Source organism: Pholis gunnellus (genome assembly GCF_910591455.1).
Source record: "Pholis gunnellus genome assembly, chromosome: 10".
In the NCBI taxonomy this organism is placed as follows: Eukaryota; Metazoa; Chordata; class Actinopteri; order Perciformes; family Pholidae; genus Pholis; species Pholis gunnellus.
Window position 1 is genome coordinate 7176410 of NC_136537.1, and position 14614 is coordinate 7191023.

Below are 14614 nucleotides of genomic sequence, written 5' to 3' on the forward strand. Positions count from 1 at the left end.
AAAAAACAAAGAAAAGACGAAGAAAAAACAGTTTAAACTCTTCAAAAAGAGTTAACTAATGAACACAAAACCCGAAGAAAAAACAAAGAAAAGACGAAGAAAAAACAGTTTAAACTCTTCAAAAAGAGTTAACTAATGAACACAAAACCCGAAGAAAAAACAAAGAAAAAACAGTTTAAACTCTTCAAAAAGAGTTAACTAATGAACACAAAACCCTAAGAAAAAACAAAGAAAAGACGAAGAAAAAACAGTTCAAACTCTTCAAAAAGAGTTAACTAATGAACACAAAACCCTAAGAAAAAACAAAGAAAAGACGAAGAAAAAACAGTTTAAACTCTTCAAAAAGAGTTAACTAATGAACACAAAACCCTAAGAAAAAACAAAGAAAAGACGAAGAAAAAACAGTTCAAACTCTTCAAAAAGAGTTAACTAATGAACACAAAACCCGAAGAAAAAACAAAGAAAAAACAAAGAAAAAACAGTTTAAACTCTTCAAAAAGAGTTAACTAATGAACACAAAACCCTAATATGAAGGCAAATCACTGTCAAAATCCATAAATGAGATCCGTGCGTGCGTGTGTTCCCAAACTCAAATAACTTACAAGTAATTAGTGGATGAAACATTTTTCAGATCCTTCACTACAGTAAAAGCAATTTTGCTCGTGTGAGCACAGATCTCGCGCACAGATCTCATTTGCGCTCTCGGATTTTGACAGTGATTTGCCCTCAATAATGCCCACTCAACCCACCCATCAACTCTGTTCATTCTGTATACATGACATCTATTGCACTTCTGTCCATCCTGGGAGAGGGATCCCTCCTCTGTTGCTTTCCCACAGGTTTCTTCCTCGCTTCTCCCTGTTAAAGGGGCTTTTGGGGGAGTTTTTCCTGTTTCGATGCGAGGGTTCTGGGACAGAGGATGTCGTATGTGTACAGATTGTAAAGCCCTCTGAGGCAAATTTTTAATTTGTGATTTAAATTAAAAAAAAAAAAAAAATTTAATTGAATGTGTTTGTTTGAATTATTTCATGCTTGTAAATCGTTGTTGAAAATTCTAAGTTGTACTGCTGTCATGTTTAATATTTGAATGTGTAAAAATACATTTTGATGTATAAATTCAGGGACAATCACTGATGACTTCTCATTTGCACCCAACAGCCTGGAAATATACAGTAGGTTAGCTCAACTGATTTGACATGTTGGTCCAAATATAGTGTCTTTAGTCTGTTGGTCATCTAAAGAGAATAATTCAATTAAAAACACCTGAACATTACTTTCTGCAACATTTAGATGGTTTAGTACGAGTCTAGTGGCTTGAGAACTTAAGGCAATAAGGTTCATTTAATGTCACAGCGCCTTTCAAACACAGCTGCAATTCAAGGTTTTATGGCAAGGAAATGCATTAGAAAGGTTAATATATCCCGCATCCAGCAGCAGACGTGAGCAGAGGGCTGTAAAGACCCGCTGACAACATCATCAACTGTCTGCAGAGACCTGAGACCCCGCCCACGCTAATGCACAGAGCGCCACGGTTTGTATAGTAGTAATTATCGTTAATATTTATTCATTCAGATGGAGCGATACCGAAACATATTTCTGATATCAGTCCAAAACTGACTCAAATAGCTGAATCAGCTATCGGTGACGACATGCAGATCCGGTATTGGATACCAATATTTAAATAAATAACAATTCAGTACATTTTTATCTATGTATTTATTTGTCTAATTTTGTTTTTCAAAGTTATAAAAGCAATGTTTAAGTCAAGCCTGATTTTGCCTAAGACATAAAATAGTGATCATAGGAACTTCCACACAGTGAGGCATACAGCGTATTAATCTAACACTGGTATCAGATTTCATGTATTTATTTATTACTGTGTTTATTTATACATTCATGTGTTTACATACATACATTTAAAAACGTAGGTATCATATACTGTAAATATATATACATAAAAGTGTGTATCAATTAGTATAGTGGTTGATCTGCTGTTCAGAGGCAGTTTATAGAATAACAGCAGCAGTGAATTAAAATCACCAGCAGTCAGAAGTGAGATTGGAACCCATGCCTCCATACAAACAAACGCATACTAACTTTACACAGGTTCAGGTGGTTATATGTGCATGACTCCTAATCCTCAGATGAGGTGAGTGAAGGTAGGTGACTTTGGGCCTACCTGACTTCACAAAGCTGGTCATCTCGTGGTCTTCAAACTGTGCTCCCTTTTAAAACCAGGTCCCACCATCATTTGTCTTCGGATCGCTGGATCAACGATATAGGTAATGCCAATTTACGTCAACGTTCTGAAAGAGTTTTTACAAACAGTTTATCTTGCATTGGTTTTGTGCAAATGTTACACACTGAATGATGATGATGATGTTGATTCAGTTTTCCAGGTGAATTTATTGCGCTGTGAATACAACAAGACGGTCTCAGATGAATATCTGCTTCTGCGATCTCGACTGTCCTTTCTGGTCCAGCGAGCTTATCTTAGCCTCTTTACCCCTAGCCCTAATTTTAGGCCTCTGCTCGAAAATTGCATACCCATACTCAAAAGAGTGTATCTCTCTAACTACAAGGTCTATTTGAATAATGTTGATGTTATAATAACAGAAACACTTGTGAGATTTGTTCAGATGTGGAAATATCAGTGTATATGTTCCTGGACATGTAAGTGTCTGCTGAGTTGACCACGGAGATCTGAGTGTCTGCTGACTTTACCGCAGCGATGTCCAGTAGTCTCCATTCCTCCACCGCTGCCAGCGAGCAACGGACTTTCAAAATAAAAAGAAACGCGCTATAAATAATTGTCGGCGTTAATTAATGAATGCGTTGACGCGATAATAACGCGTTGACTTGCCCAGCACTAATAATAATACGAATGAGTTTGCAAATATATTGTGCAAAATATTTTTTTCTAACAGGCAATTCAAATTAACAAAATATTGGTGGGGACAATTCTTTCCCAAACTTTGGTCGTGACTAGTCCCTATGGACCATATGCAAACCTACGCCTTTGAATCAGACACCCAAAAGACAAAGGTTTTTATATGTTTTATCCAATCAATTGTTTGATCAGATTCTGTTAATTAATCCCAACATGAAGGTCAAGATGGTATTTTAAAAGCAGTCTATATAATGCCAGGGATAAAATCACTGATATATTCATTGGCCCAAAAGTACTGAAATTTCAATACAGGCTACTAAATCTATACAGGTATCTGCCATCTAAATGCACGCCTCGTGCTCCTTTTTGTAACAACGAATGTTCCCTGAGTGGCATAAAAAGTAAATAATCAGGTAAACAGCAGTCCAAGGTTCATGACAATGAAGAGCCGAGTACACTTCACTTCTGTCAGCTCGAGCGCCTTTTCCTCCCCACAAACACACACACACACACACACACACGCGCGCGCACACACACAAACACACTCACACACACACACACGCACACACCGCGGGGTGGGGCTAACCCTGCGCATTGGTTTTGCCCGCCGCGCGCCCGCGTCATCATGCACGCCGCAGCAGAGCTACAGTAGAGCCGCAGCCCCGGAAAAGGACAGGAGCCTCTTGTAGCAACGGAGCTAGCCACCCCCATGTGTGCGCTGTCACAAGGCTGAAGTGTCCGCGGAACCAACCTACAGAGTGCATCTTTTGTGTCCTCTATTTCAAGCCCACGGTAGACTACATATGGCGGGGACCGACGCGGATATGGCGACATCTAGCCCCTGTGTTGTGGTAAGTTACCCCCCCCCACCCCCCAACCAGCAGAATGAAATGAGAGACAGAAGGTGGTCCCGGTAGGTTACCACCACTTCAAAGCCCACCGGGATGAATTAACACGCTGTACACGGGCAGCCACTGCGGTTGCTAAATATGTTACCCCGACCTTGTCGTTCGTTGTTAATTACCTAACTGTATGCCTCAGCTTTGGCAGCACGTTTTTAGCGTACGCTACATAACTGTATGTCCTATGTGGCGTCAGCGTGGTCTGCCCGCGGCCATGGAGACATCACTAACACGCGCTCCGTGCGCCCAGGCGTACGTGTCGCACGGGACGCGTTTGGACGCAATGTCCAAACGCGTGTTTGCGTCCAGGTTTCATTAGTATATTACACGATTGTACACAACTGTAACCAGGAAGCCAGAAACGCACGAGCTGCAAGCAAGGAGGCGTGTATACAGTTGCGAATGTAATATAATTTACAATACAACAAGATGCATATTCACATACATAAATACATATTGAAATTTGCAACAACAAAAAAAAAAAGTCACACAAAACACACAGTTTGGTGTCTTTTAAGCTAAAATAGGTGTGAAATCTGAAGTTTGGTTGTGTACAGTGATTGTTTTGGTTGTGTAAATGTATGTCATTTCAGTTTGAGTCCCCGTGAGATCTGTGTGCACGTGAGATCCGTGTGCAAAAGGAAGTGGAAGATCCTGTTACAGTGGTGTCAAACGTGTACTTTGCTTGCGCGAAGTTCAAAGAGGCCCCTTCCACTGACCTCAGATCAGTTCATTGGGTCGTTTGTAGTGTTTGTCTTTACAACTTTCCTCAATGAATAACAGATAGTAAGCCCAACAGTGGAAAACACTCCTTCACATCATTCGTTTCCACGAGACATCTGCTCGGTATCAGTCGTTATTTTGGAGGTGAAAGGCAACAGATGGGCATGTTTTTTTTGTTTTTAGTTTTTTTTCAAATGCTTTTCTCTCTCTAAACCACGCGTGATCTGAGGACGGGCGCTTTGCGATTCCAGCCTTTTAGTAAAGCGATGACATTCTGTTGACTTGGGAGAATCCAAACTCGCTCTTGGTCACTCCCATCATTCCCACAGCACCTCGAGCTCTGCACCGGCTTCCCAGCTGTCACATGATACCAGTTATGTTGTCTGGGTTCATGTGGCATGCAGTTTGAGAATCGTTGGTTAGTATTCACCACCGCTGACCACTGTTGCTCGCTAAGCTGTACAGAATCAAGCACTGTTCTCAGAGTAGATGTTCAGTGGCCGGAAAAAAACATAGAGGCAGTAAAATGTACGAAGAGGGAGTCAGTGTGAAACTAAGACCACCATTGCCCCCCACCCCCCTTCCTCCCCCTGTCTGAGATGAGTGTTTTCCGTGTTAGGTAATACCCCTGAGATATCTATTTTTTCAACCCCTTTGTCTCGTGTTTTATTTCAGATCAGTGATGACGAGCAGGGGTATGACCTGGACCTTTTCTGCATACCAAAGCACTACGCCACCGACCTGGACAGGGTCTACATCCCACACGGACTCATCTTGGACAGGTGGGTCACCACGTTTTTTGGCAGCTTGTAGTAGGATAGTGAAAACGGGAGGAATTGTCGGGGTCAACTAAAACTAGAGCGCGATATGTTCTAAATACGGTGATATGACACCAGACGTCATCTTATACTTTGACTGTCGTCTTTCCCTGGTTGTAAACGCTGCATTACACTAAAGTGATGTAATGTTCTGAGCTCACCGGACTGTTCTAGCTGTTCTATTATCTGCCTTTACCCACTGTATTATATCCACAACGAAATCCTATTAATTGCCAAGAAGTTTGCACTGCAGTGGAAGTATTTCATTGTTGTACTTGGGAGTGCTGTAGAAATTATAACTACGCCTGCTGACACAAACAAAAAGGAAATGGGAACTACTGCTGAGTGTAGCAGAAAACTGAGCTGACCATCTTTTCTCTCTCTCCCTCTCTCTCTCTCCCTCCCTCCCTCCCACGGGACCCCAGGACAGAGAGACTGGCCAGAGAGATCATGAAGGAAATGGGGGGGCACCACATCGTGGCCCTCTGTGTGCTCAAAGGAGGCTACAAGTTCTTTGCAGACCTTCTAGACTACATCAAGGCCCTGAACAGGAACAGTGACCGCTCCATCCCGATGACGGTGGACTTCATCCGCCTCAAGAGCTACTGCGTAAATATATCCGCTTTTTCCTCTTTCGTATTTGTTTGCACCACTTTTGATGTGCTGCCCTTTTTTTTTTTTTTAAAGAAAAAAAAGCTACATTTTGTTTTGTTTTTAAAAGATCTACAAGTTTGTCCCGTATGTTTCACCTCTGCCTCGCCGCTTTAGGAGACTATCAGCAGGTCCTGAGTCTGAGACCACGCCCACATAGGAGACAGGAAGTGTATACCGTTTCATAGCATTGGCTCAGCTTGTTATGCGCCATCTTTTGTTTAGGAGCATCTCTGTGCTAGGTTATAACAACCAGGTTTCCATCCAAATGTAGCGCAAATATCAACCGAATTTCTAGACAGTCGGTCATTAAACCATTGCAGAGGAAGAGAGTGCAATGAGATGGCGTCATTGAGGAGGTGACTTTAAGAGGAGTGTCCTCATTGGTCCACACAGATCTGATGTGTGTCCATATTTTTCTTCTCGTCAGTGGAGCGGAAGCTTGAGGGACAGATGAGTCACACACTTCATGTCTGTTTCCATTGCACTTGGTCGCAGTTTATTTTCAGTGATACTCCAACTTTCCCACCTCTGCCAAGCTTAAAACAGTTCATTATAAAATGTCCCAGTGACGTACAACATGCGTTTTGTTGAGAAACACTGAATGTAAATTTGTAAATTTGTAAATTTTCAATCAACCACCATATTGTCCAGTTTGTTCCTTGATCCACTTTCTGCACCGCTCCAATATATAACGTGAAGTCTAACATGTCCACTTCATTGTTATCCTCAGAACGACCAGTCGACAGGAGAGATCAAAGTGATTGGTGGAGATGACCTGTCCACATTGACAGGCAAGGTGAGAAATATGGAGGGCAGCATCACTAAAACATTGTGATCAATACTTGTAATAATTCTAATTCAGACCTCTGTTTCTCACTAATGTGATCCTTCTTTTCTTTTTTCACACAGAACGTCTTGATTGTGGAGGTACGTACCAATGTTGTTGTCTTTAGTAAAGTGGACGTCTTTCTATTCCAGGACTAATACCATGTTCTCTCATGCTGTGTTTTAAGGATATTATCGACACAGGGAAGACAATGAAGACGTTATTGCAACTCCTCAAACAGTACAATCCCAAAATGGTTAAAGTAGCAAGGTACTTTGAGCACACATATCTCGTGGAATCATGTGATGACGATGATAAACACAATGTTTTTTTTCTGTAACACATTGTGGTGGTTTTCACTGAAAGGCTGCCTCGGGCTGTTTCTTGTCGTAGCTCGCAGCGTTATGATTGATGATCAGCTGTGTTTCTGTCCCCAGTCTGCTGGTGAAGAGAACACCAAGAAGCGTCGGCTACCGACCCGACTGTGAGTTCTAGACAACGCATGTCTTTAGGCTATTTGTGAAATGTATAGTTTGTTCAATGTGCTGTATGTACTGAGGCTGTGCATACCTTCATTTCAGTGTTGTGAGTTCATCCCTACAAAGACACACGTAGCTGATTTATTCGCCCGTTTGTTTCAGTTGTTGGATTCGAGGTGCCCGACAAATTTGTGGTGGGATACGCGCTAGACTACAACGAGTACTTCAGAGATCTAAATGTAAGTATTTCAGATGGATGAAGAAAACGTGATGAGTGAAGTAGCTCACGTACTCATTGGAGTTGGTATTAACAGTTTGTACCTGTGTGTTAATGCATTAGCACTCATTGGTCCTTTTCTGTTTCAGCATATCTGCGTCATCAGTGAGTCAGGGAAGGAGAAGTACAAGGCATGAAGAGCACTTCGTCATGATTTTTTAACCTTTGGTTATATCTCCCCCTTTTGCTGTCCGTTTGATATTTTATCGCGTATATTCGTGTGGTCAAAAATAATCGGCATGCTCGCGGTCCCTGAGGACACACTGCTGGAGTGATCACTGTTTTAGCAAACACACACACACACACACACAGTAGATTCAACCTTTGAGAGAATTGATTGCCTTTTAGATGGAACCACGTCTGGGTGAAACAGCATGGAGCTGAGCTTCACCTGAAATTAGTAAAATGCTTCTATGCCCCCACGCTGATTCATTCTTTTTTTTAAAGCAATGCTGTAATTTATTCAGAGCAACGCTGCTAGCTTTAAGGACAATATTGTGCCACATTGATTTGACAACCCTTCATAAAATGAAATGAAATATTTTTTTATTGTATTCTACTTTTACCTTTAACTAGTATTAGCTGTTTAATGGGCACTCTTAAAGATGATTTTACATTTTCTTGACATCTGTATGCGTATTTTGGGACAAAACACATTTGTGTGCTACCGTGGTGAGTCATAAGATTTACTTAAGATAGATTGTGTTAAAAAGCAAATCAAACGTTGGCTGTTGTCCCTAATTACACACACAGACGATATGATGAAGATGAAATATCCTCTTTTTTATGAGTATTAATGTAATCTTTGTCTTTTATGTTACACAAAGAAATTTGATGCATGAAGGTTTTGTTCACACAGAGATCTTACTTCTGCTGGAAAATATGTATAGTGTGCAGATGTGTGAATGTTCAATGGATACTCAAACTTAAGTTAAAAGTTATTCAATCATATGTAAAATACGTCATCTGTATTTACTTGTCATTGAATAAGAAACAATTTAAATAGCTGTTTTTGTTTCTACATTTCTACGATATAAAACATTCAATGATGCCATCACTGTAAATCAGTGTCATCTGAATTTTTCAATACCAGTCATTAAGTGACTGCTGGATTTCACTGCATGCTTTGTGTACAATATATAACACCAAATACTTGTAACATTGAAATCATCTGTGGCCAATCAATATAGGTAATACTTACAAAAGGTTTTACAGTTAACTGAAATAAATACCCGTTGAACGCCATTTAACTTTTTGAACAAAAGGTGATTACTAAGCATATATTTCTCCCGTTTACCATGTGTCCAATAATGCAAAATTATTTGAGATTGTTGTCAAATGTATTTTTTGACTATTTTATACTGATAGAGCATGGATGCTCCATGATGATACCATTGTTTATTGATTATCTTATTTATGTAATTGATGAAAACACCAAACACGTACTGACCAATGCTTGATAAATGCTTTCATATGATTGTTTTAATCTGTTTCATATTAAATCAATGCTTGTTGACTGCTGGTTACACGTAACACTGGGTTAGTCAGTTTAGACACTATACTGTTAATAGTCTGAGTAGAGTTCATGGGAAAAATACATCTTGAAAAACTTTAAATGTGCCATGATAATAAGTAGTATAAAGTTATTTGAGTCGGATTGTCAATATGAACAGTGGCGTCATTGGCTGCTGTAAATTAACTATCTGCATCGGGCCTCCTGCGAGCGAAGCTGTGAGAAGACCAGGTAAAAACATTGGTTGCGCTACTTGTGTGATGAAACATTGTACTACTGACAATGCAGATGGAGAGAATGTCAAAGTATAGTCGAGAACCAGATGCAGCTCTCCACATCCCGCCTGAGCATGCCGGCAAATGAAGCTATTTCATTGGACGTCCTGCTAACGTTAAAAGGGGCGTGAGGTTGCTGCTAGCGGCTAACCTAGCGCCTGTGTGATCATCTGGGACCTGGTTCATTCTTGGCGGCGCCCTACAGAAACGAAACAATGCTATTGTAGAGCAGATCATATTTGCAATAGACGAGGTTTAGTTTACTTCGTTGAGCCCTAGAAGCTACCGGGCTGACGAACTGGAACATTTAGTTAGTGAAGTGTTGCCTCGGCCTCCTGTGGACATGGCGTTATGGCTATCGGCGTCAATGCTAACGTAGCTAAGTTAGCCTAGCAGGCTAGGTGGCTGCGGATGGAACAAGGTAGCGGGAAGCGTAGCACAGCACTAGTTTACATTAGCTAGATGGTAGACTCGCGTTGTGAGAATCTCTTGACTTCAGCCTCGTTAGACTAACGTTAACGTCATCCACGTTAAGACGTGAGGCGAACATTGGCTTTGCAATTAAAGTAAGGTGAGTTTAGCTAACGATAGCTCATTTAACGCGCTAACATGCAGTGCTAGTTTAGCATAGTAGCGTCTCAGTCGTGCTCAGTTTCTGCCTTGCAACAGCAGACTAACAGGTCGGTAGCTAGCAGTTACCAGGCATTGTGCGGTATGTAGCCATGGCATGCTAACCATCCATCAGGGAAGTTTGAGACTGGTCATAACGTTGGAGGCAACGTTTGCGCAGACCAGTTCTGGCTGATGATATATTCGTGGTATGCAGACATGATAAAGAGAGCGTTGTTGTGAGTAATAGCCAGGGTTAATTAGCTTCAACACAAGAGTCGTAGACGACAGGGCCGTGCAGATTGCAGTGAGTTAGCGACATTTCGTCGCATTGAGGATGTTTGTTCAAAACGTGTAAAGTTAGCGAAGTTTGGAGAGCAACAATGTAGCGCCACTGAGCTGGTTAGCCATTTTGAGTTCATGAATTGGTGGCGGGCAGCGTTGGCTAGCAAAATGAACAGTTCGGGAGTCTTGCCACAAGAAACGATGGAACTGGATCTGGAAATCCCATCTTCTCCAGTTCAGACCGACGGACACCTAAGACGATCCAACAGTGCACCCATGATAAACGGCTTGAGGTTTCTACAACATTGCTGCATAGTATTTCAGTGACCGTGTTTGTCCTTATTCCACACACAATGAAGTAACCACACACTTACAGTGACCTCTTGCTCAGAAGACACATGGTTGGTCTGTTTGTCATTGCAGTGATAACTCCCAAGTGTTCCAGAGAGAGGTCCTGCGTAGCCGGAGAAATAGCACTACGGTGGTCAACAGGCCCAACATGGTACCAGACTTTTAATCAAACACATGTTCACTCAAGTACCGTGTGGCTGAATGAATCTGCATTGAATGTTCTCCTCTCCACACGCGTCCTCCTTCGCAGGTCCCTTCATCACCTATTCGCGTCCCCAGCACCAGACTTCATCAGATAAAACAAGTAAGGAAGGGAAGCGTTGGTCTTCGACACCTTTTTGGAGATGTTTCATGTTTAAAGGCAGCATGTCAGACCACCGTCTCCCCCTCGAGCCATAGGGAGTGATGGTGTCTTAAAACGCATGCTAGAGGAACACTGTTTGGAGTCCACAGGGCCATCGATCGTAAAGAGTTGATCACTTGGTAGTATTGGACTCCTACAGATCAAATGGCTCTGATGTAGGCCCCTGGCATGAACTAGCTTTCATGCAGCCTTACTGCAATGGCGTGAGCTAGAGTAATGCCTCGTTCTTACATTTAATATGTTTGTGGAATATATGTAATTCAGAAAAGCTCGGATGACTTGTTGAATCAAGCCGGTGTAACCATTACCCCCTCTCGTGTGCTCCTGCAGGAGGAGGGTGTGGACGTGATGAACAGGGAAACTGCTCACGAGCGGTAAGCTGTGTATTTATGACTGCAAGTTTGGCGGATAAAGAGATTTAGTTTGAATTATTACTTCTTATTACCCACTTCTTCCTTTTTGTTTTCACACAGGGAGATCCAAGCCGCCATGCAAATGAGCCAGTCCTGGGAAGAAAGTCTCAGCCTGGTAAAGATTGCCTCTTCATCCCTCCCCCGACCAGTGGTGTTGCCATGTTCTGTTGTTTTGAAACCTTGAGAGTCGGCTCTGTTTTGCCTTCACTCTGCATGTTTTTGGCCTCGAGCCATCGATGGCCGCTCCATCACAGTGGAGAGTGGATCAGTACAAACATGCTAGATTGACTGTGAAAACATTTGGAGTTAACAGGGCCACCAGTCTTTCAAGGTCAGGCTGAGTTGGTAGTATAATACTCCGACAATCTTTTTGGATGCTTTTCACGTCCGCACTATGTAGTGCTGTAGAGATGTGACGCACATGTTTGGTGTGTGTGTGTTCTCAGAGTGACAATGATTTGGAGAAGTCCGCGTCTTCGTCTCCAAAGCGCGTCGACTTTGTTCCCGTGTCGCCTGCACCGTCTCCGACCAGAGGGATTGGAAAAAAGGTACGTCTGACCTCCGCACGGCTACGTGCACGTAACCTGATTAGACTGTGAACGACCAGATGAAGGAAGCAGTTGAAGCATTTTCATGGTTTGCGGTCACTTGATTCTCCTAACGACTTCCAATCAGAGCGATGAATGGGAAGCCTGTGTGGCAACCTGCAGGAAGCAATTTATTGGCAGCAGAAAAAAACACAAATATTTCTTCCAATTGAGTTTAAAAACTTTCGTGCAAGCCACACCAGTGTTTGTGTGTAGTAACACTTCATTGCATTTGATTAATTTGCTTTTTTGCTGTGTATTTGCACACTGAGGGGAAAGATTTATAGAAGTTAATCAAACTGTTGTGAAATAGGTTTTTCTTTTAAGATATACTAACACAATAGGAACACTGTATTGAGTATATGAGTATTTTCTTGCAAGCAGCAGTGTTTCTCTCCGTCACTACAAATCCTAGTGAGCAGCAATGGCCTGACACCCAGCCCAGTCCCCAGCCCAACGCGCCGCTTCAGGTGAGCAACGAGTCGTAACTCTGTAACGTGCTGGTGTTGCTTAAGTCTTGTTGTCTAGTTTGACAAAGTGTGTTTTCTGTTCTTCTCAGCCGACGGAGTCAAAGCCCGATCAACTGCATCAGAGCCAGCATACTTGGGCCAATGAAACGCAAAGGTGAGGCCCCACACAAAGCTTCACGGATGCTTTGAGAATGTTTCCTCTTATATCATTTATATGACGCCACGAGGAGCACTTCATTTATAGATAGAAGTGATCTGTTCTATTATAATTCTGACTCTAGATTAAAGGCAATAGAGTAATATTGTAACTGGAGTTTTCTCTATGCAGAGAGTCACTACAGTATTACAGCCGGTTCTAAAGACATTTAGAACATTGTCTTATTCATGAACTTCACTTGGCTTGATGTATGATGATGAAGTTCTTTTAGGGTTCTTCTTAAAACGTTAAACCCTAATACACACTTATTCAGATATTATGTTCTAGCTAAGCGCTTTTCTTGGCCTTAACTTATAGTTTAATTGATTCTCTTTTGGGTTTGATCACATTGAAAAAACATTTTATTTATTTATTGAACTATTGGCGACTGCAGTGGCTCTCTCTGGTAATGAGCTGCTAATATCTGTAATTTATACTTTTTGAGATTATAATTGCAATAAAACACTTTTATACAACTGTATATATTTTTTTTTTGGAGCAAATCTCTAAATGCCAGCATCCCTTTACCTCTGCAGGCGAGATGGAGACGGAGAGTCAGCCCAAGAGGCTCTTCCAGGGCACCACCACCATGCTGTCCTCTGACGTCTCCAGCCTGTCCGAGCTCAGTTCCTGGTAAGACTCAGTGGATCAACCAAACAATGATCATGATGATCTGTACAAAAAATGAACAGAACAAACTTTAAATATCGTTTTCAGGTCATTGACTCGAATTAGTGTTTTCTATTTAGATTCATTCATTTATAGTACTAAATGTTACAGTGATGGAATGTGAGGTTGTCATTGTCCCTCTCCCGCACAGTGAAAGTATTGAAGTCTGAAGCCTTTAGTCTTACTCAACCTGCCTTTTTTTTCCCCCTTTCAGCCACTCACCAGATTTGCTGGACGGCAGCCTCAGCAGCGTCGGATCCTCCACAGACTCGCCGGGCAAAATGGAGGGAGTGTCGCCTTCCTCGTCCAGCAATTCGCCCTTCGCTTCCCTCCAGGATCTGTCCCCAAAGTGAGCACGGCTTGGCGAGAGACACTGTATAGGACTGGCGCCAAAAAAGCCTCTCTTTAGAGAACAAAGTTCCCTTCTCAGACCCTCCCCCTCTCTCCTCCGTGTTTGTGTCCGTGCGGTTGTTTTCATGGCTACATTACGGAGGGTCTAGGTATGTTTTTGAATTAAGGGAACGAAAGCCATGGATGAGTTTGAGTGTGGAAGGCCTAGCGTGACTAGGAGTCACTGAAGACACTGTGAGCACCAGCTGCTAGTAGAGGACCTTGGATGGTGCTTGGCTTCGTTGTGATAGTGTGTTCATAAGTGGCTATGCTTTTTGTCAGACCAGTTCCCCCTCACTGGAGACATTGAGCACTGGACATTAAAAAAAAAAGAGACAATTTGGATGTGTACATGTTCCCCGTCTTTGTGCTGGGGAACGTCGGTCCACAGTTCCTTTTTGTATGTACACAAGTCTACAGATTTTGTAAGAAAATATTTAACTTATTGTTTTCCTGCTCTGTTTGTAATTATGTACATATTAACCGTGTCGGATGTCGTACATAGTTTTAAGTTTGTGACCGGCTGTGAGGTGAATGTCTGACACAGCAGAAGTTTTTTCTTTGTAAAGGAACAAACTACTTTGGGGGCTACACCTGTGGGGATTTACTTACTGTTTAACTGTAAGAAGTTGTGTTTTCAGAAGATTTTTTTCTTCATATTTTTACGATATAGGCGATTTAACGGTGGGGAATTTATTTTATTATTTTTTTTTGTCCGTTTGGCTTTCATGCCCCCTCTCCCCGTGACTTGCTGCAACTTTTATTGCCAAGTATGAACGATTCATGCACCTGCAGTTGGAACGTGGATGAAAAAGATGCTCATCACTGTGCTCTCAACACTAAAGGTTCCTCTGTATCCTGTGTTTTTGTAGATAAGCAGAGTATAGAAACTATTTTCTTTCTACTGGGGGGGTAATGTTCTT

The 14614-nt window shown here is 42.0% G+C and overlaps 2 protein-coding genes across 2 annotated transcripts; both read left to right on the forward strand.

Moving 5' to 3' along the window:
- The first annotated feature begins 3534 nt into the window (after window positions 1–3534).
- On the forward strand, window positions 3535–9153 carry hprt1 (hypoxanthine phosphoribosyltransferase 1). The gene is made up of 9 exons (XM_079167854.1): window positions 3535–3741; window positions 5191–5297; window positions 5759–5942; window positions 6718–6783; window positions 6897–6914; window positions 7001–7083; window positions 7251–7297; window positions 7455–7531; window positions 7659–9153. The coding sequence occupies exons 1-9, from the start codon at window positions 3694–3696 to the stop codon at window positions 7704–7706; spliced, it is 678 nt and encodes a 225-aa protein (XP_079023980.1). The 5' UTR covers window positions 3535–3693; the 3' UTR covers window positions 7707–9153.
- A 356-nt stretch (window positions 9154–9509) lies between these two features.
- Window positions 9510–14547, forward strand: pabir2 (PABIR family member 2). Its single transcript, XM_079167284.1, has 10 exons — window positions 9510–10544; window positions 10675–10753; window positions 10853–10906; window positions 11297–11340; window positions 11440–11494; window positions 11826–11927; window positions 12351–12436; window positions 12526–12590; window positions 13169–13265; window positions 13516–14547. The coding sequence occupies exons 1-10, from the start codon at window positions 10387–10389 to the stop codon at window positions 13652–13654; spliced, it is 879 nt and encodes a 292-aa protein (XP_079023410.1). The 5' UTR covers window positions 9510–10386; the 3' UTR covers window positions 13655–14547.
- Window positions 14548–14614: the final 67 nt, after the last annotated feature.

Coding starts and splice junctions, on each gene's coding strand:
- pabir2 (XM_079167284.1), top strand. CDS start 10,387: ATGAATTGGTGGCGGGCAGCGTTGGCTAGCAAAATGAACAGTTCGGGA. Junction 11,928..12,350: donor CCAGAGGGATTGGAAAAAAG/GTACGTCTGACC, acceptor TCTTGCAAGCAG/CAGTGTTTCTCTCCGTCACT. Junction 12,591..13,168: donor TGGGCCAATGAAACGCAAAG/GTGAGGCCCCAC, acceptor TTACCTCTGCAG/GCGAGATGGAGACGGAGAGT.
- hprt1 (XM_079167854.1), top strand. CDS start 3,694: ATGGCGGGGACCGACGCGGATATGGCGACATCTAGCCCCTGTGTTGTG. Junction 5,298..5,758: donor CACGGACTCATCTTGGACAG/GTGGGTCACCAC, acceptor ACGGGACCCCAG/GACAGAGAGACTGGCCAGAG. Junction 7,084..7,250: donor AAAATGGTTAAAGTAGCAAG/GTACTTTGAGCA, acceptor TTCTGTCCCCAG/TCTGCTGGTGAAGAGAACAC.